Source organism: Sprattus sprattus, assembly GCF_963457725.1.
Source record: "Sprattus sprattus genome assembly, chromosome: 5".
NCBI lineage: Eukaryota > Metazoa > Chordata > Actinopteri > Clupeiformes > Clupeidae > Sprattus > Sprattus sprattus.
The window spans coordinates 14,690,479-14,712,978 of record NC_137924.1 but is presented as its reverse complement, the minus strand read 5'-3'; the positions used below and the strand labels follow the sequence as shown (position 1 = coordinate 14,712,978).

Sequence of the window (22,500 nt, the reverse complement as noted above, 5' to 3'; positions counted from 1 at the left end):
AATTCATCCTGTCATGTTTTTCTTTAGAAATCAATTAAAAGGCACACGAGCGTACCATAAAAACAGACCGCGTCTGAGCTACCGTGCCTCTCGCCTCCCTAACCGATGTTTTCAGTCTGGTGGCTTCAGTTTCCCAGGCTTGTCCCTGTTTGCTACGTGTCGAGTGAAGCGTGGGCAGATTTGGGTGAACTTAAGTGTGGGGGCTGATTTCTGTGGGGCCCCCAGGGGATCGCAGGGTGCAAGTGCAGTGCGACCCAGGGAGCGGGAGCCTTATCGGGGGTGGGGGTTAGGTTTGGGAGGGGGGAGTGTGTGACTGATCTGAGGCCTGACAGATTCTAGGAGTGCCCGCCACCCTTTGCCTGATGTCTACACTTCTGAGCCTAAACCCCTTTGGATGCCTCCTCCCCCTCCTCCACGCCTTTCTGCTTCTCTGGCACTCTCTCTCTCCGCTCTCCTCACGGCTCCACAGTTCTGCATCCCATCCTTATCCCTCCCCCCCTTTGGGGCTTTGGGTGGCGGCCAAGGCTGCACCATGCACAGGCCCTCGCCACCAGATAAAGGAAACTGAGTTACAGCCGAAAACATGCTGATGTATTTTAAGGGGAGGAGGAGTGGAGGAGGAGGAGGAGGAGGCAGAGAGAGAGTGAGGCAGAGAGAGAGATAAAAAGGAAAAAAAAAACGTAATCTCAGATTCATGCCAGACTGCTTCCATCCCAGGGGGAAACCATGGAGGTCCCCTCCGCAACACTCCACCCCTACCCCACCCCACTCTCACCCCCACAGCCTCCCTCTCCCCCTCCCTCTCTCCCTCTGCCTAATGACAGTCGTATGTTTAATACTGTAAATGAGCCTCTCTGTTTTCTCCATCGCGTTCGACTCCTTCATGAGCTCCATCCACCATGCCTGCAACTCCCCGACCCCACCTCCTCCCTCATCTGCTCCGACCCTCGACCCCCCCTCCCCTCTCACTTCACAGAACACTGAAAAGAACCAGCAACAAAGGCGCCCTGACTCTGAAGTCACCCCCCCGCTCAGACAGCACCCCAGCACACTGCGGCGCCCCACACGTTTGGCCCTTGTTTACGCTGCTTTCCAACACCGACGGAGCCCCGGCTTTCATCAGGAGGTGCTCAGGGCCGACCTCTCATTCCTCTTACGCATAGGGGGGCCTAGTGCGTCTGACAGGGGCGGTGGGGTGCACACTAGTCTACACAGCAGAAGTACATTCACTTGCATGGACGCAGGGCGGGGAAGCAGGGTAAAGTTGATGGATCATTGTACCCCTGCGCTGACATCTCCTAAGCCACTCCAAGAGGAGCTGGGATTATGGAGCCGAGGGCCTCTCTGGGTCTGCCAGGGGCCTCTGAGCGATGCCGAGAGAGAGAGAGAGAGAGAGAGAGAGAGAGAGAGAGAGAGGGAGAGATGGACGGATGGCGGAGGGGAAAGTGAGTGAAGCCATGCACAGCCCATAAACCCACAGGTGATTGATCACGGCATCCATCTCCCTCCTCTCTGAAAGCAGCACTTGGCCCGGCTCACCTGAGTGACATAACACCCAGCTCTGCCTCCTCCAGCTCAGGGTCTGAGAGTATGGGGAGGGGAGAGAGATGCCAGGAGGATATGCTCTATTTGGTAAATGTGCCTACACTACCCTGCTGTATCAATTGAGATGTCTAAGGCGTCACGTGCTGGAGCTCAATATTTTATAGGGCACGGGGTTCTGTTCTGGAATGTTCGCTGTCTATGTATCTCTCTCTCTCAGTCACTCGATCTCTCTTTCTCTCTCTATCGCTCTCTCCCTCTCTCGCACATGCTCTCTCTCTCTCTCTCTATGTATCATTCTAACGAACATGCAAAGCAGCACACACACACACACACATGGGTCACACATTTATGAAACAAAGAAAAAAGTAATAGAATATTCTTTTGAAGCTTTTCCAATACTGCTTAGTCATCATGTACATTGCATACAAATCAGCATAAATAAGAAAGAAAGGAAAAAAATGTCCTAGGACGTGTAGACACAGCGGGCAGAACAGGCCGTCATTTCCCAAGAGGGATTACGGGAACATCACACCACTCACCTGACACGAAGGCCACTTTCTCTTTCAGCACAGGCAACACATCAGACGCCTTAATCCCGTCGCTCCTGAAAGACCCTGGAGGGGAAAAGAGGAGAGGAGAGAGAGAGGACAGGGATTCACTAATCAGCTTTTCATCTTTTTAATCTCATTAACAGATTTACATTCCTTAAAAAAAAAAAAAATCACACAATTATAAGATGAAGATAAAATGAAAAGGAAGAAAGTTATGGCCGCAGCAGGGAATAGCTCTCACCGCTCTGACAGCAGAAGTAGGAAGCTGGAGTCGCGTGAAAGTGAGAACAGGAACATTTTTGACATGAATAAGAGCAGCCCAGCGGGGTTAGAGACAGCAGGGGGAAGGATACCTCTCTTCACTGAATCATCATCGGCACGCTCACACTCACACACACGGTCACCACACGACACACACTGTCGCCTGGCCAACACGCTAGAAAGACACCTCATTTTTTTTTCTGATAGAGGGAGTCTATTACAAGTCTGTTTCAGTTTGAGTCTCTTGACTACCTCCCTCTTTCTTTCTCTCTCTCGCATACATATCAACACCCCGCTGAGCCTCAGTGGGTCCAGGCGCCATTGGGGTTTCTGTATTCACACGGTGGCTCTCCTCTCCTTTCCCTTCCTCTCCTCTCCCCTCCTCTCCTCTCTTCTCTCCTCAGAACCCCAACCCTCCTCTCCTCTCCCCTCCTCTCCTCTCCCTGCCTATCCCCTTGTCTCCTCTCCTCTCCCTTCCCCTCCTCTCCTCTCCTCTCTTCTCTCCTCAGAACCCCAACCCTCCTCTCCTCTCCCCTCCTCTCCTCTCCCTGCCTATCCCCTTGTCTCCTCTCCTCTCCCTTCCCCTCCTCTCCTCTCCTCTCTTCTCTCCTCAGAACCCCAACCCTCATCTCCTCTCCCCTCCTCTCCTCTCCCTGCCTATCCCCTTGTCTCCTCTCCTCTCCCTTCCCCTCCTCTCCTCTCTTCTCTCGTCAGAGCCCCAACCCCCCCTTCCTCTCCTCTTCTCTCTTCAGAACCCCCACAACCCCACCCCTTCTCTCCGCTCCTCTCCTCTCCTCTCCCCTCCACCCCTCCATATCAGCCTCCATCAGCTGCCAGCCACATAAACTCACTCAACTCCGCTCTGCCACAAGGGCATTCATCATGACTTACGGTAGCACAAGGACGTAGGGATGGGCTGGGCGGTGTGCATGTGTGTGTGTGTGTGTGTGCGCGCGTGTGTGCGTGAATGTGTGTGTGTGTGTGTGCGGTGAGATGGGTGGGCGGGAGAATGGCATGATGGGGAAAACACATAGCACTGCATCTCTCGTTTCTTTGAAACACTTATTTCATCGTGTCTGCGCTGTCACCACCAGACGGATGACCTCCTGTGACATGGCTGATGACGCACAGCGTTTCTCACTCCTGCTAAATTTCTGTAATGAAGGGGTGTGGTGCTGCTGATGGGGTTTAATACAGCTAATGGTGACAGGGCAGATTATGGAGTTTGGCCTGCGCCAGCGCCTGCTATCTCCTGCCTATTAATCAACAGCTGAGCAAGAGCTCAACAAGAGCTGGGACCGTAAAAACAAGAGAATGAAAGAGAGTTAAAGAGTGAGTGAGTGAGGGAGAGAGAGAGTGAGAGAGAGAGAGAAAGGGAGAGAGAGAGTGAGAGAGAGGGAGGGAGAGAGAGAGAGAGAGAGGGAGAGAGGGAGGGAGGGAGAGAGAGCGAAAGACAGTGAGTGAGTGAAAGAGAGAGAGAGAGGGAGAGAAAGAAAGGGAGAGATGGAGATGGTGTGTGTGTGAGAGAGAGAGATAGAGAGAGAGAGAGTGAATGAGTGAGCACAAAACACACCATATTGATCAAATCTGCATTAACTTGCAGCGTGACAAGATCTGGCTGTGATTTTTATGATGACACTTTTTTCCTGTTGTCTGATTTATGTCCTTCTTGCACTGTTCTGGGCAAGAGGACATCTGCATGCAGGGATTGTTTGAGGACCAAAGCCATGTGATGACTCGGCATGAGCGTAGAGTTCAGCTGAGAGGCAGTGTGCTTCCCTGCTAACCCCAACCCCCTCCATCCCCTCCAACTCCCCCATACAGACAGTCCAGCTTGTCATTACAGAAAACAAGAGCACATGTTCGTCACCTCCTGGGGCTTATGATCGCAGTGCCTTTCGCTTGTACTAAAGCTCACTCAGAGCACTACACACAAAAACACACACACACACACACACACACACACGCACACACACACACACACACACACACACACATACACAAATTCACTTGCACACATGTGCTCACACACACGCAATTGCACACATGTGCCCACACACACGCAATTGCACACATTTGCCCACATATACACACACACACACACACTTCAATAAAGACATGGAAAGACACATAGACTGACTCCCATGTCATCCAAGAACATTTCCCTCTTGGCCAGATCTGGGCCCAGGGAGCGAGAGTGTTTGTGAGCCAAATGTGGCGTTTGAAGCCTGCGTGATGCTTTCCTGCCTGCGAGACAGCTGGAGCTGGAGAGAGCAAAGAGCTGCGAGATGGAGAGTTGAAGACTTCGGAGCAGGATGGACAGTTTCCAGTTTGCTCCAACATGACAAAATCTGTTTCCTCTCAACCCTTGAGAAGCTCCGGCGACATCCCCACAGGAGCCATCTGCCAACCCTGCCCCTCATGGCCTACAGGATCAGCCTCTCCACTTCTCTCTCTCTCTCTCTCTTTTCTGTCTCTCTTTCTCCCTTTCTCTGTCTCTCTCGCTCTCTCTCTCTCTCTCTCTCTCTCCCTCTCTCTGTTTCTTTCTGATCCCCAGATGCACAAACACACAGTCACACTCAAACAAACGAATTTTCACTGTGCACTAGAAAGCACGCACATACACACAACACACACATTCTCCCACATTTTGTCTCCTTTTCTTTTGACTTGAACTCTTGTCACTTAAGCTTCCGCACCAGCACACACACACCCACATGTCCACACCCAAACAGAGAGACAGGCACACACATTCTCCCGCTTGATCTTTTTCTCTTTTGCTGTCTCTCTTTCTCCTCCCTTGTCTTTCCTTCCCTCCCTTCCTCCCTCCCTCCATCTATCTCTGTCTTTTAGCTCTGAGGGAGGAAAGGAGAGCAGCAGCTGCAGATATCAGATCCTCTGTCTCGCTGCCCCTCAGCGACCCCACCACAGTAAAGCACCGCAGCCTCACAGGTCTTCCCCTCGCCAGCTGCAATCTCCGGCAGCCTGCCCATCCATCCACCCACCCTGCACCACTCCTCTCTGCTCCACCCCACCTGCCTGTCTGTCCTCTATCCTCCTCCCCTCCCCTCCCCTTCTCCCCTCCCCTCCCCTCCCCTGACACTGCTACTACCTGGCATTGCCAGATTACCTAACAGGGTTTGCCAAACAAAGGTTTTATGTATTTATTTATTATTTTTTTTCTCCCCTTCAATACAGTGAAATAATGCGCTACTCCCTCAAACATCACCTGACACAACTACCATTTATTACAATATTATAATAACGGCACAGGGCAGGCGGGACACTACCGTGGCACTGTGGAGATTGGAGTCTGATGTTTTGTAGTTCTAAGTCTACACTTCTGACAGGCTGACAGCTCACTGGCTGAGGGATGGACGCACACCCTCGTGGGCAGCAGAATGTCAGGAGTGTCAGAGCGCATCTCGTGTCTCCGAGGCTTTAGGATGTGATTCATGGGGAAGGCAATCGGCTGCCTCTCCTCACTGAGACTGGGCTGACAGGTGGGGGCACCGGGGAGCAGGAGGACGGCACCAGACGCCACAGAACATGAAGAGAGAGCGACAACAAAGTGACAGAGAGAAGGGGGAGAGAAGATAGAGAAAGAAAGAAACAGGAGAAGAGATGCAGAGGAGAGGAGAGAACTGAAAGCAGTCAGTGAAATGGGAAACCAAACATCATTACAGAGCCACTTCTCACCCTCGAGAGTGAGAAAAAGAGAGGGATAGAGAGAAAGATAGAGGGAGAGAAGGAGAGAGGCCTCACAAAATCTGTTTCTGATCCATTTTAAAGGCGTTTGCCTAGCTTAGGACACTTTGTCTCCAGCGAGTGTGTAAAAGCCTAAGCCACGCAGTTTACTGCCGTGAGTAAGTGCCTTCTTCTGAACCTGTAAAAGGCCCATGACTCATTGGCAGTAATATCTAAAGTAAAGCATCCGCACCCGGCCATGATGAATAAGAGCACTTCTTGCAATTATGCTCCGCTTTGAATGATGACATCAAACTACAAAAAAAACAACACTGTCACAAGACAGACGGGAGGAGGAGGAGGAGGAGGAGGAGGAGTGACGTTGGCAGACGAAGACCTCAGAGGCCTTCTCTAGAGCCAGCCAGCAGGGCTGTCTGGACACCATCTGATAAGCTGCCAACAAACAAGATGAACGACTCTGGCTGCTAAAGCCTTTTGACACATCACATATCTGAATCAGCCGCAGAAGATGACGCCTGCATTAGTCCAGGACTTTCAGCAGTTGGAGAAGCGAGAGGTTACGGGAGGGCCGCACTCTGTGGCATGTCATGACGGAGGCTGTGGCTAGATGAATGCAGAGGCGACAACGACAAACAACGGCAAACTTTCAAAGCTAATGCTTAAAGCACTGAGCAACACAAAGAAGTTCATTTTAGGGTAATCTTGATGTGTTATCGTAAGTTTCCAGAAGTTAAATGGAGTGAAGAGATTTACATTTGCCTTACATAAAACATGTCCATTGATTTATTGAGATTTTGCGGCAACCTTGACTTTCACAGAGACAGACACCCACACTACACACACTACACACACTACACACACACACACACACACACACACACACACACACACACACACACACACAGAGAGAGAGAGAGAGAGAGAGAGAGAGAGAGAGAGAGAGAGAGAGAGAGACATACAAACTTACACACTTTCGCACACATTTACCAGATAATGATGGGTGGGCACAAAAAATACACTCCAAAAGGATTATCCAACTTACATCAATTGCAGTCAGCACATGCTTCAGAAATCTGTTATCATCAAGCCTATTATACAGCTGAATGCAGAGAGCAATTAAACCAATCGGTGCCTATCTCTTGAAAAAGACCATTCATCTCCGAACGGCACGAAAGTCAGGATCTCTTCAAACACTCCAGGCATGACATCCTGATACAGCCCTACCACGGCTGCCAATGTGAGACGGAGAGAAACCGTGAAAGAAAGTACGTCAAAGGAGAAAAGGAAGAGAAGAGAGACGCGAGAAAGACCAATCACGGATCCTGTGCCCCCAGATAATAACCGCCTAATAGAATTAGGTCTCCAGTTTCATTTCACAGATTTAAATTTTTCTTTAGAGCTGTGCAGTGTGCACATATGGGTTTCACATCACTCCTTTAACCGCATTCTATTGAAAGGAGGAAAAAAGAAAGAAAGAAAGAAAGAAAGACGCTGAAAAGAATATCTCTGGTAATCTCAGCATAGTTGGAGGCAGTGGCTTTCATTGGTTGCCTCGAGCTTGACGATGCACTGCTGTGTGTTTTTACCCAGGCTGGTGTCAGGAGTACCAACACAGCCAGCTGAGCAGGCAATTAGATTCACACATGTGAATTGTGATGACACATCTACCAAACCACACATCACGCCTTGACTGTAGCAAGTTCTATAGAACAGGGTTTGGCAACACACACACACACACACACACACACACACACACACACACACACATACACACGCACACAAACAGACAAACACCAACATGAACTCACACACAAGCACGCACACAAACACAGAAAAACACACACACACACACACACACACACACAATGCATGCGCTGATTAATACACTATTCAAGTACATGTCCAGTTTTTTAAAGACTTATTTGGAATTCACCAACGAGACATCACTCTATTACTGTTGCATAGTCACAGCATGGGAAAAGCAGATTAATTGGCCTTTGCTGCGAGACGCTCGCTAACAAAAGGCTTCTAATCAGAGCCATGGGGTTGTGGGGGGGAGAGATACAGGCTGTTATCTTTGCCCAGCACTGCCTGGCCTCAGCTGTGAGCAGCATTGCCACAATATGGTCAGGTCTGCTTTTCTTCAGAGCCTCTTTCTCATCCTCGTAGGGACGGTTACCCCTGGCAACACATCCACAAAAGAAACCAGGTCAGGCCCCTCCCACTGAGATCAGACCTAGCCAATCAGAGCCCCGGCCCCAACCCCCACTCGTGCACAGTGTGTGGAGTCCTTATAGATCTCTGATAGATTTATTATGGGGTTGACGTGATACACACACCCCACATGAAAACTCACACACAGGCACAGACACAGTCACAGATACGACCGCGCAACCACTCACACACACATACACGCACGCACACATATCCAAAACCTCACACACACACAGAGGCAAACTTGCGCAACGCCCACACCACACACACACACACACACACACAAACCCACGGACACACAAAAGGAGTCTGCTTGCCTCTCTGACACAACAAGGACCCTGCAGAGAAACCTCAGCTGGCGTAATGAAGGGGGAGCTGCCAGACCAAACTGGTTTGCATCCGACTCTGGAGGGCGCACAAAGGGGGCCTGTCTAATCCTCTGCCCGGAAAGGGCCTGGGCCACAGGAGAAACCTCTTGAATGCATCCCTCTCCCTCTCCCTCTCTCTCTCCCTCTCTCTCTCCCTCTCCCTCTCCCTCTCCCTCTCCCTCTCCCTCTCCCTCTCCCTCTCTCTCTCTCTCTCTCTCTCTCTCTCTCCCTCTCTTTATCTCTCTCTCTCTCTCTCCATCTCCCTCTCCCTCTCTCTCTCTCTCTCTCCCTCTCTTTATCTCTCTCTCTCTCTCTCTCCATCTCCCTCTCTCTCTCTCTCTCTCCCTCTCCCTCTCCCTCTCCCTCTCTCTCTCCCTCTCTCTCTCTCTCTCTCCATCTCTCTCCATCTCTCTCCATCTCCCTCCCTCTCCCTCTCCCTCTCTCTCTCTCTCTCTCTCTCTCTCTCTCCATCTCTCTCCATCTCTCTCCATCTCCCTCTCGCTCCCTCTCCCTCTCCCTCTCCCTCTCCCTCTCCCTCTCCCTCTCTCTCTCTCTCCTTCTCCCTCTCCCTCTCCCCTCTGCTCAAATCCTTGTAAATCTCCAAGCGCTTTCCCATACGGGGCACAGAGAGCAGACAGACTTCAGACAGCCAGAGGACCGGGAAAATAAATGAATGATTAAATAAATAAATAAATGAAATACATCAAATATATCACCATCTACCAAGCCCCAAGTGCATGAGCGAAAACACATCACTCAAACGTCCCTTATATGTAAGGTCAATGTCAACATGTGTTTCGTAATGTGTTCTGGTGCAGCATGTCACTGGAGGATAAATACTTGGACGGAGTAATTCCGCTGGTATAGGCTGTGCATAGCCTTTGGACCGGTGGGATTCTGTAACGTTGAATAACTGGTCCAGATGAGAGTCCCACACATCCCCCCTCTCTGACCTCCCGAGGGGGGGGGGGGGTGGGGGGCCTTTGCTGTGTAACCAAAGTCACACGTGAGCGCCAGGCATCCGCTGGAAGAGGCAGCAAATCATCTGTGGTCAGAGCATGTTGCAACGACAGCCGCATATGCACTCTCTCAGAGTGAAGCACCCAGGTCTTCAACACACACACACACACACACACACACACACACTCAGAGAGAGAGAGAGAGAGAGAGAAAGAGAGCGAGAGCGTGTGTGTATGCATGTGTGTGTGTGTGTGTGTGTGTGTGTTAGTGTGTGTGAGAGAGAGAGAGAGAGAGAGAAAGAGAGATTGGTGACACGTCCTCATTAAGACCCGGGTCAATGAGTCCTGCAAGAATGTGTCACCCTTTGTTAGATCATGCAATATCTCAAATCAAATACATCCTGCTCCTTGTTAGCGGAGGCCCCTTTGATCTGGAGAGAGGAGGAGAGAGAGAGAGTGGCGTATGAACAATGTGCAATAAAAGGAGGATAAGAGGGAGGGACGGGTCCATTTTCATGAGCGAGAGAGGAACATCTGAAGTGCTTCAGATGCAGGCGGGCCAAGGCAGCTTTTTCCATGTTTTTCCATAAATGGATTTCAGCCCACATGGAGATAGAAAAAATGAGAGGGAGAAATATCTGCAATTCTGGACACAGTTCCTGTCTGCGGGGTTGACCTTAGAGAGCACTGGCAGAGGGCTTCAAGTGAGGTTTGGGTCAGCACTGATCGTCTGTGGCTCTCACTGTGTGTCTGTGTGTGTGTGTGAGTGTGTGTGTGTGTGTGTGTGTGTGTGTGTGTGTGTGTGTGGGAATGAGAGGGAGATAGAGAGAGAGTGTGTGTGTGTGTGTGTGTGTGTGTGTGTGTGTGTGTGTGTGTGTGTGTGTGTGTGTGTGTGTGTGTGTGTGTGTGTGTGGTTGCTCTCACTTGAAGAGCTATCAGCGTTGCTATTCCACTGGTCTGCCCTCTCCACCCCCCCCCCCTCAGTCTTCAACACAGGACCAGCACACAGCCCTCACCACTGCAGCCTCTCCTGAAACTCAGCCAAGAGCCACACAGGGAAAAACCTCAGCCCTGAGTTTTCACCCACATACACACACACACACACACAGCTTTTTCTTCTCCAACTGCTGCCTTTGAAGATAGGCCCCTGTCTCAGCCATATACAACCACTGTCCCCCTCCCCCCCCCTTCCCCCCCCTCCCCCGCACTACAAGGATGAAATCATGGCTATAAAATAACTACTAACAATCACGGCCTCAGCAGCCACCTTGACACATCACCATCTCTCCAGCATCTTCCCCAGAGCATCACACATATAATGATGATGATGACTGCAGAGTGATGCAATCATGAGCAACAGCAGACTGTTGAATAGTGAAAGTGTGGGACACCGTGTGTCACAGTGACAGCGATGCCTTTTCTGGGATCAGTTATGTTCCTGGAGAGAGGAAAGGAGCAGAGTGAACTGGGTGAGGAGGAGGAGAAATGAATGGATGATGATGATGATGGAGGAGGGGGGGATGAAGAGTGTTGTGTTGCTGGCGAAGAGCATTGGGACAGAGACAGGGGGAGGAGTGCGGTCTGCAAAGGAGAGATGGTTGGGCAGTAAACGAGTGCAAATGACAGACGAGGAGAAAGGAGAGGCGTGAGTCCATGCAGCAGCAGCAGCCGCCCTGGCTGAGTCCCCTGGGGCGAGCAGGCCACTGTTCTGGCACTATCTGCACTCACTCACATGGACACTATCTTCTCTGCCACATGCACACACACACACACGGACACAGGGACACACACACACACACACAAACACAAACACGCACACACACACGGGCGCACACACACACACGGACACACACACGCACACACATACACACACACGCACACACACAAAGTCATCCACATCATCACCGACACCACATAGAAATGGACTCAAACACTACCCCTCAAACAGACGGACCCAAAACACTCAGCACATCTGCACACACACAGACAACTACAGATGCACACACAGGAGTAGATAAGTATCCACAAACACACCCACACACACTCACACACATACGTATACTCCACACCATACACATAAACACAAACAAACACAAACACAAACACAAACACAAATGTGCACACATAGTCTACATAAGAAAAAACGCACACTCACATGCTTAAAATGCCAAACTATGCATAAGTGGAGTTCTCCAAACAGGATGCAGACATGTACACTGGCAATCACAATAATCCATGTCCCATACTGTGGCTGATTACAGCTGCATGCCACCAACCCTCAACAACGCTGGAGGGCTAGCAGGAGAGGGGGAGGTGCAGAATGTGGATAGTTGATTGGAGACAGGAGTTAGTTGGGGGGTGGGGGTGGGGGTGGAGTAATCAATGTGCCACCAGGAAGGCCAGTATCACCGCAGGGCTCACCCTCACCCGCATTACAGCACACCGGATCAACACCATAGATTAGCCATTCAACACATGCATCACACCCACTATGATTTAGAGATCTGTCCTTGTAGGAGAAGCAGAATAAACAGAAAAGGGGTAAAATGAGCAACCCATGGCAGTAGAAGCTTGCTATCTCGGTTTGACCCCCAGTGAGTGCGATCGATCGCAAGGAAGACCCTGCTTGGGGTTCTGGTGGATGAATAGAGTAGCTGGCAGCCGAAGCACGTGTGTTTACCCATGACGGGGCACTAGGATCAATACCGCAGGATCGGCAGGGGCAACATGATGCCCTCTGTGCCCTTTTACCCCCCCCCCCCCCCCCCTCCTTGGGCTGGGAGTTCAGTTCACATCCAGTATGAAATGCCACTTGGTAAAAGCTACAGCTACAGATCCAACTCATCCACTCTACAGAGGTACAGAGCACAGCACACCAGAAGTGAGAAACCCACCCCGCCTCTCACAAGCAGAATCCATTTATGGAGAGTGTTGATCTCAGGATATGTGATTACCCACCGATAGACTACCTACTAATGGCATGGAAGTGGGATTGGGTCTGCAGGGAAATATCTTCTTGTTATCCGCGCAGACAAACAAGCCCTGAGTGCCAACAGAGCCCCCCCCTCCCCAATCACATTACTTCCTCTGCTGGATGATCAGAGGGAGTCTCCCACTACCTGTACATCTGATCAGGCCTCCCCCCCCCCCCCCCCTTTTGATGGCTTGTGAAATGGGCATCAGATAAACAAACAGAGATGCTCAAAGGAAACAGTTAAGCAATGAAGACTTCTGTGCTCGTGCCAGGAATCCCCACAGGAGAAACCACTGAGAAGCTGGCAGGCTTTTAATCACTGCCTCACAATACTGTATCAAACTGTGTTAACCCGAGATAAACGGGGGGCGTTCGACATAAATATTCCATACGCCACTGAAAGGAAATGAAAGGAAATCTGTTGTTATGGTTGCTCTCAGCTTTAAATATGACAGAAAGAATTAATCTGAGTGCATTGGCAACAGACACAGAGCACAATGGCGGTTATACATGAAACAAAATAAAACCATTGCTTTATATTTATATCATTGCTTTATATTTATATATTTATGCTGTCAGATATTAATTCCTACAGATGAATATACGGAAACGTTTTCTGACTTAGACATTTTTGTGACTAAATGGCACAGACATGACATCACATTTGTCATACTCGTAGTGTTATTCCCTCAAAGGTATACACACACACACAAACACACAGAAAAAGAGAAAAAAGGTAGAAAAATTACAGCTTCCTGAAAACAAACACTTTTCACCAGTGGAGAGCGGCGTCAGCCTGCAGTCCCATTCACATCGGAGTGTCCCTGGTCACATGAGATAATAGCACAGCAGAATCAAATCTGACAACCCAGCGATGCCCTCTCGCTCTTATCTCCCTGAACCCACAACAACAGGCGCTCAGCAGCCTGCCATCAGCACTCCACACAAGCACCAACCACCACAAGCTCCAAGGAAAGAAAGAGAAAAAGAAAGAAAGAGAGATACAAAAGAAAGGAAAGGAAGGACCCCAAACTACTGTCAGACTGATAAACAGACACAGAGATGAAAGCCATGAAGGGTTGGGTTTTTTTTCTTCCCATGGGCCTGTTTTTGCAACAAAAAAAAAACCTCCAGAGGAGCAACTCCAGGAGTCGGTCACACAGGAGCAGACAGAAAGGACAACAGACAAAAAAACACAGGGCTTTTAACCCGTGCAGAGCATCTCCATAAATACCTGTCTTTTTTTCTGGGTTGCGCGGCCGTGCCAGCATGCCACTTTGATGTCTCCATAAACAGATGTTCAGTTGTGACGCGAGAGCTCCGAGCTCGCCGAGTCATCCACGGGCAGCAGGCACACTCCCTAGCCAAGTAATTATCCCCCAGCCAATCACTAACTCTTTCCATCATCACTCTCATGAGCGCATTGATAATGTGTGTGTGTGTGTGTGTGTTGTGTGTGTGTGTGTGTGTGTGTGTGTGTGTGTGTGTGTGTGTGTGTGTGTGTGTGTGTGTGTGCATGCGTGGGTGTGAGCATGTGTGTGTGAAGGGGGGCGGGTGATTTACAGTAGGCTGTGTGTGTGGTGTTTATGTGTGTGTGTGTGTGTGTGTGTGTGTGTGTGTGTGTGTGTGTGTGTGTGTGTGTGTGTGTGTGTGTGTGTGAGAGAGAGAGAAAGAGCAAAAGAGAGAGACAGAGAGAAGTAGAAAGAGAAGTAGTCAGATACTATGTAGTAACTGTGGCAGGATGCATAGATTTTTCAAGTGTGTTCATGGATTTTCTTGTATCTGTGTGAACTGCATGTACACACACAGAGTGCGATAGCATAAACATAACTGTGTGTGTACGTGAGTGTGTGTGTGTGTGTGTGAGATGAGACCCTCAAGGGATCCTATTAGACAAGGGGTTGGGGGAACTTCCATCTGGCAAACCCAGGGACAAGACTAGATTCCTTCTGTACTCTCAGGCTGTTGTAAGATACCAGATGGACATAAACATGATCAAGGCTGGCCAGTCTGTAAGAGGACCAGTTCCAGCCCCTGGATGCAGAGGGGCCGTACATGAATGCCATAGCCCACTGAGGAGGCACCGATGCTGGGCTGATCACAGCGGAGAGTGGAGAGAGCTCTGTTAATGAAAGAGTGAGGTCATCACCACAAGGGCATTCAAAATGGGCTGCACTCAAAGCCATTAACTCTTAGCGTTTTTCTAATGGTATTTTGTGTTCAAGTGTGAGTGTATGAGTGCGTATGTGTGTGCGAGTCTGTGTATGCATGTTTGAGTGTTTCAAATGGCATTTTATGTTAATGTCTGTGTGTGTGTGTGTATGTGTGTGTGTGTGTGTGTGTGTGTGTGTGTGTGTGCGAAACAGAGTGAGCGTGTGAGAAAGAAAGAGTACAGCTGTATGTTTGAGAGTGTGGGCAATAATGACTCCTTTAGCGAACAAACAGAAATGCACTAAGAGACCATGGGGAAAACCAATCAAATGGACCAACTGCATTCTCAGACTCCGAAACACACACACACACACACACACACACACACACACACACACACACACACACCAGACACCAAAGCATGACACACTTGTGGCTGATCCTTCACTACTCACACTCTCCCTCCAGCAGCAGCAGTGGAGCTGTGGATGGATACACATCATTACTGTGTGCACTGACACACAAACACACACTCAGCCAGACAAAAACACAAACACACACACAGAAAGAAACACATGTGCGCACACACACACACACACACACACACACACACACACACACACACACACACACACACACTCCTCAAGTCATAATCATGCCATACACGCACGTCTCCCACAATAAAAACAAAAACCGAGGCTGATTGCGTATTAATGAGGGGCAGCCCGTGATAGAAAAATAGCAGCGTTATCTGCGTTTGCATGCGATCATGGCATTCTGCCTTGCAGCTGCGGGCCTCTCGGCATGCTGTGGAGGGAAAGAAAAACGCTGCAAATGAGACAGTCACGCGCAAAGATTTCTGAGCGGTTCCGAGCCCGCCCGAGACAGCCGCACAGCACACACATCAAGGCGGAGAGGAATTTGAGCATCGTTGTGTCTTATTTCTCTCTCAAACAAGGCGTGTCTCCCAGCAGAGTCGAGCTGAGCAGAGCTGAGCTTGGTTGAGACGAGAAGGAGAGGGGGATAAGGAGGAGCACACATGGTTTTCATTCATCGGGGGGGGGGGGGGGGGGGGGATGGATAGGGGGGCGAGCAGAGCTCTCACTGTCCGTCTTCAGCACGCCATCTCCAGATGTGCCATCTCATCCGCTTCCACCGCCCTCCCCCTCCGTTTCTTTTTAAAAAAGTGCCAAAGCCGTCCTGTAACCAATTTGTTCCAAGGACACAGACAATATCCATCGTGTGCCAGAACACATTGAAGGAGATGCTCCTCGAGAGGACAGACAGATAATGTTCTCCGGTGGTCAAGGATTTTTCATGGCACAAAATGCTTCTGAACGGGGGAAGTAAAAAGTAAAGTAATGATGCCTTAGCTCAGTCCATAAACCTATTCTCTGAGAATAAAGCTACTGCATAAAGACTCACCCTGATCCAGCTCTTAGCATAGATCATGTTTAAACACAATGCAGAGAATACAACAATGTAGGAGCTCTACAACAATGTCATCTTGTTGTGTCAGAAAAAAACCCATCATGTTCCTTTTCTAAATAGCTATTCAGAAAAATCCATTTTCCGCTACTGAAAGAAAATCTGGGTCTGCGCAAGAGTAGGCTGCTGATCTATGGATTTCACAGCAGGCAAAATGTCACAATCTTTTCAAAGGCTCCGGCTCGCTGATGAGCAGCCAAACGAGGCAGTTAAAATGACTCGCCGTGAATTCTCATTTTACATTATCCACTTTCATGTGACTCATGGTGTGGGGGCAAAAAAAACAGAACCTGACCATAATCACACATTTTAGCGCCATGCATAATCACCCAGAGATGTGCTTGCAGGCTGGAGAACAGCTTTCCCCCCAAACAGGATGTGTTGGAGAGCTGGGGAAAACAGAAGCAACCCTCCCGACAGGATGTGTTCGAGAGCTGGGGAAAACAGAAGCAAACATCCCTGAGGGGCCCTTGACTGCACACTCGCAGCGCTAGCCAGCACTACCAGCAGTAAACATCCCCAATTATTAATCTCTATCACTTGTGATTAGCCTCTCCAAACTTTAGAGAGAGAGAGAGAGAGAGAGAGAGAGAGAGAGAGCGAGAGAGAGAGAGAGATGCCACACTACCTGCTGGAACCTGAACACTCCCCCAAACCCCTTATCCCACACCCCTTCTCACCCCACGGGGAATCAGACTAGCGGGGAGCGGCAATTAGACTGTCGCCCGGCTGCCAAGAACATGCCAGATCTGTCCCCATCCATTACATCTACACCAGCACCTCCCACATCTCTCAGACTAAACTCTGAGGCTGAACAAATGGCCCAGCCCGTCCTCAGACAACCGGAGTCCAGAGCCCAGACCCTGGAGTCATTGATATGCAGGCTGGCCTCCCCACCATCGGTAATAAGACAATGACAGGGGAGGTAAGTACACTCGCCTTACACAGCAATTTTATTTTTGTGCAAACAGGAAATAGGTGCTTCAGCTCTCATTTAGGGCGCTTAAGGGGAAGCGGCATGAGACACAAGAGCAGCGGGTAATCAGAGCCATGTAAATGAGAACTCAGAGGTCTTCAGCAGCGGCCAGCCAGCCTCGTATACCTCTGGGATAATGACCCACGCTGGGGAGCCTCGTAGAGGAGACAGCCATGGCCGTGGAGGGGGATGACTGGGGGGAGGATGCGGCGGGACTGGGGGTGAGGAGTGAGGGGCGAGGGAGGCTGTGGAGTAATGAAGCTGGACGTGTGGAGGGTGAGTCATGCTGGCTTCCCCCCCCTCCCCGGTGTCAGCTCGTGTCAGGGGGACGGTGGGGCCAGACGGGGACTGACTGGGGCGGAGAAGACACCACTCATCCAGCGCTGGCCTTTTAATGTCACTGTCTGTGGACATCACAGCGTCACGACCGCTCAGGGACTGAGGGACATTGACAGGGTGAGTTAGACTGCTTGAGGACATACACACAGAGAGACAGACAGACAGACACACACACACACACTTACCACCTGTACAGTACATATGAACAAAACAACTTACATATGATAGCCACATAAATATACAGTCACACACATACATACATACATACATACACACATACATAGACAAAGAACAAAGACATCAGTGCACCGATGTACTTCACATGAGTCTTCCTCATTTTGGTGGAAGATTCGAGCACAGGAAGCATCATGTATTTTCCATTCATAATTGTAACTAGCACTGCACACACACAAACACACACAAAGAGGTTAACACAAAGCAGATGTTGTCATTCAGATGAAATAATCCCACTGGTCCTGACCAGTCCTCCAAAGGTTGTAAGTACGGCCACCTCAAGGGGATTTCAAAACAACAATATGAAAGGAGAGGGAGAAAGAGGGAGAGAGAGAGAGGGAGAGAGAGAGAGTCTGGACTAACCTGGCACCTTGCCAACTGGCACACAAAGCCACAGGCTACAACATCTGTGGAGGCAAGACTCCGCTCTCATTACCATGACAACGCCTGCTCAGCAACATGATGACTGAGATGGATCCCGAGTTTACATTTTACTACGGGAGAAATGCCACACGGCACACAACTGTGTGTGTACGTACATACACGCACACACACACACACACACACACACACACACACACACACACACACACACACACACACACACACACACACACACATACATACAGTGAACTTTAAACATTCAAAAGACACAACAAGGGTATTTAAAGCAATGCAGGTCCTTTTATTAACACTTAAATTCTCAGTGTTACTGGTTCTGTCCCCTCCTCAGCCCTGCTTCACACCGTCTCTTCAAACCTCTGTCTGTCTAGTTGCTGCTCAGTGTCAATCTATTCTAACAATTTGCTCCTGAGCTTCCAATTAGTGGATGGCCCGACCTCCCTAGTCTCCAGAGCACTTCCCCAGCGTCCTAAAGCCTGCCTAGTATAGGCATGGTGAGGTATATGCCTTTCCCAAGGGAATTCGCCAAGCTTTAGCGCTAGTGGGACCCCAAGAGAAGCTTGGGGTACCACAATACATACATACATGTACGTACATAATATACACACACACACACACATACGTGCATTGTACCAATGTAGGGATCGGAAGTCTTAGCAGCTGAGTGGCCATGCACACTCCAGCATAAAAGACATACACACAAATCCCCACATACACACAAACACTCACATACACACAAACCCTCACATACACACACACCCTCACATACACACAAACCCTCACATACACACAAACCCTCACATACACACAAAAATGACCCGAGCATATGCCGGTGCATTAGTGACACTCTCAACTGAAGGCACCAGCACATTATGAAAGGTCATGCTCTTGAGAATACGAATACACATGTCAAAACACACACACACACACACATACACACATACACACAGACACACTCAGCTGAATGTCAGAATCTATGTACATTTGGCTGCGGGGGGTGAGGCATTGCACAGCGGGTGTTCAGCTGTGTTGCTGCTGGAGCATGAGAAGCATCCATGTGAGCCGTCTGTGTGTGTGTGTGTGTGTGTGTGTGTGTGTGTGTGTGTGTGTGTGTGTGTGTGTGTGTGTGTGTGTGTGTCTGTGTGTGTATCTGTGTGTGCTCGTATGTGTGTGTTGGGATTGAGTTCACTTTTCTTTACACTTATCCTTAAATTCCTCCCCTCTTCCAGCCATCCTCTTAGTGACACCGGCACACGGTGACTTCACGCAGTGGCTGCTATTAATAATGAGCGCCCTCACGCTGTGCAGTTGGTATGCAGCGGATGTCACAAGCCACCTTCCTCCGTGCCAGGGTCCTTGTTGTGGGCCGCCGGAATGGCAGTCATGAGAGGAGGAGTGTGGCACGAGTGGCACTCTACGTCAAGAGTGGTCTAAAAACATTAGCGGTGTGATGGGGGCTGGAGAGGACGAGAGGGAGGAGGAGGAGAAGAGGAGGAGGAGGAGAAGAGGAGGAGGAGAGGAAGATGTGACGGAAGAGTGTGGCTCACTGGCAGTATTTGGACTATAAGTGACACTCTCTTAACACCTCCGTTCTGAAGCAAAGCAGTTTTGCCAAAGTCTTTCACACAGAGAGATACACGCTTGAAAACAAACATACACACCCACACACTCACGCACAAACACACATCCACACACACACACAGACACACACACAGACACACACACACACACACACACACACACACACACACACACACACACACACACACACAACCATACATACATACATATAAATTCACAGGAACACATACGCTAAACCGTTTTCTCCCAAGTGCTGCCCTCTAGCATTACTCTGCCTGCCAGTCAACAGGACCTCAGGAGTAATGAAGCGTGCTCACCCGCCAATCAAACAACCACTCAAGCCCCTTCCCCTTCAGTCTCCAGGATGTCTCCATGGCGACAAGCACCAGCCTCCACTTGACATGCTGAGAGATGGAATTTGTCAAAACCAGTTTTCCTGGAAGATGGAGGCAAATTCGCTCAACGGTGCTGGCACTGTTGTGTGTGTGCGTGTGTGTGTGTGTATGTGTTTGTGTCTATGTGTGTGTGTGTGTGCGTGCATCGAGGAGAATCTGTGGCTGGAGGCCTGAGGACCAAAACTGGGGTGTCACAGAACAAACAACAGCATTTCAGTTCCATTAATGAAGAGAGAGGGAGAAAAACACTTCCAACTGAACTTGGGAAGAATGAGGTGATTCATGAGTAATCAACTCACGCCATGAGGAAGGCAAGATTTCAAAGGGGCCTTTACACACACACACACACACACACACACACACACACACACACACACACACACACATGTGTTCCAACGTTAGGCTCTCTCTCGCTCTCTGAACGACCCAGCACCATTACAGCCATAAAGATCAAACCTCAATCTTGTGTGTGCGCACACACGTTTTCGCTCTCTTAGATCAAGCCTTGGATGGCCGAGGGTATCTGGCAAGTGGTGGCTGCTTTTATGTAATGCTCAAACGGCACGCGCCATCTGGCGCTGGGGGCGCTGCCAGTTTTGTGTGCGCGGGACTCTCACGCCCGGCCCTCGGAACAGTTGCCCTGCTAAGGAGGTTTTTTTTTTTGTAATTTTTTTTTGCCCAGGCTCAGACAAAACAAGCTGCAGGTGCCCAGGGCCTCCCGTTCTGTGAACCGCAGCACTTTCCCCGTTGCTGACACAGACCACGAGACTGTCCACAGAGAAAGAGAAAGAGAGAAAGATAGACAGAGAGAGAGAGAGAGAGAGAAAGAGAACGAGTGAAATAAGAGGAGAATCACAGTTCATGTATATTAATGGCGAGGCTCCAAACGGAGAGATAAAAGAGGAGCTATCCGAGCGAAGAAAGCCACAGAGACGCTTGATCGATAAGACGAGGAACAAAGAGCGGCGGCCCAAAATAAGCAGGTTATGCGTCCACATTTGCATGCGGGGAGACAGCGCCATGGGGGGGGGGTCCAAAGCTGTCCAAACAGCAACAGCTTTGCTTTGTTTCCCCCGAAACACTCCGAGCCCCTTTCAGACCACAGCACATGGTTTCCAGATTACATACGTTAGGGGCTTTTTTTGCCCCCCACCCCACCCCAACACCCCCAACCCTCACCCACCCTCCAAACAGCCGTCCAGCGATTGTGGAGATAGCGGAGTGATCCCTTCCCCATATGAGCCGTGTCCCTGGAGGACAGACATGGGAGGTAAATTACTTAACTCAGACAACAGGTGTTGCTGCAGTTGAACACGGAAGGAAACGTGCACAGCGTACTGACAGCTTTCACTGGGAATAGTGAGATATGGCTACGCCTTAGCACCATGGCTCTCAACGCCAACACTGAGGTATAGTGAGACGTTCACTTAAAAGCATTTCAGACCACACTGTCCTCAGTACACCTTCGAGTGCTTTTCCTCAACCTTCCATACTTTAGATGGAGGCTATATACCAGCACTGGTGCGTATGAGAGGCAGTTATTCTTTCCCTTCATCTCGGCGAAGAAAGCCCACATCTGCAGAACATATTGCTACACGATACGCTAGGTGTTCGTTCCACCGGTGAGTGTTAAAGTCGGTGCTGGCTTCCTCTCCCCGTGACCCTGAAGGTGAACGGGGGGAGGGGGGGAGGGGGGAGACGGAAGGCCAGCAGTCAGGTGACTGCTGCTGACACAGGAGGCGAGAAACACCTTCAAGCAGCCGCTGGAAGAACCTCCCCAACCCCCAACTCATACACACACACACACACACTCAAGCCTTCAACTCATCCACACACACCATGAGCGAGTCTGCAGACACCAGGAAGTATCCCGTGGTCTTCAAAAGAAAACATACAAGTACACTCGTCGTAATTGAAATAATATTTTAAGCGTCTGCGGACAGTTTTTTTTCTGTCTTTCACTTTTTGGGAGTATGTGGTATGAATGGATGAGTTAGGAGCTGAGAACACAAATGACTTTTTCAGATTCTAGAAGTAGAGAACATCGAATGCCACAGATATTGTGTTCGGTTGGTCTGTCTTTTGTCCGTGATGGAAAGGGACCACAACCTTTTGGTTTGCCTGACTCATTTTCCACCAAATTGTTTGGTAATTACAGGCTACACCACCCCAAACCCAGAGCGACCCCAGACAGGCACAATATGTGGGCATTCCACATCAATACAACAAATGAAATCCATGAGCTATGCAGCAATCCCCCCCAACTTCCTCCCTCTCCTCATAAATCACCTTCATATGCAGTGACATTACACAGGGCATTCTTATTACCATGTCAGAAAGAATTAGCAGAAAAA

The 22,500-nt window shown here is 49.8% G+C and overlaps 1 protein-coding gene across 5 annotated transcripts in view; it reads right to left on the bottom strand.

Annotated features, from left to right (window-relative positions):
- The window catches only part of kalrna (kalirin RhoGEF kinase a), a gene marked incomplete at both ends in the record, with an annotated part of 149,354 nt that overhangs the window by 89,424 nt on the left and 37,430 nt on the right, over nt 1-22,500 (bottom strand). For all 5 annotated transcript variants that reach the window (XM_080838585.1, XM_080838588.1, XM_080838586.1 and 2 more), the window contains one exon: nt 2,085-2,159. In XM_080838585.1, the coding sequence (XP_080694711.1) occupies nt 2,085-2,159 (75 nt within the window). The remainder of the gene's footprint in view (nt 1-2,084; nt 2,160-22,500) is intronic.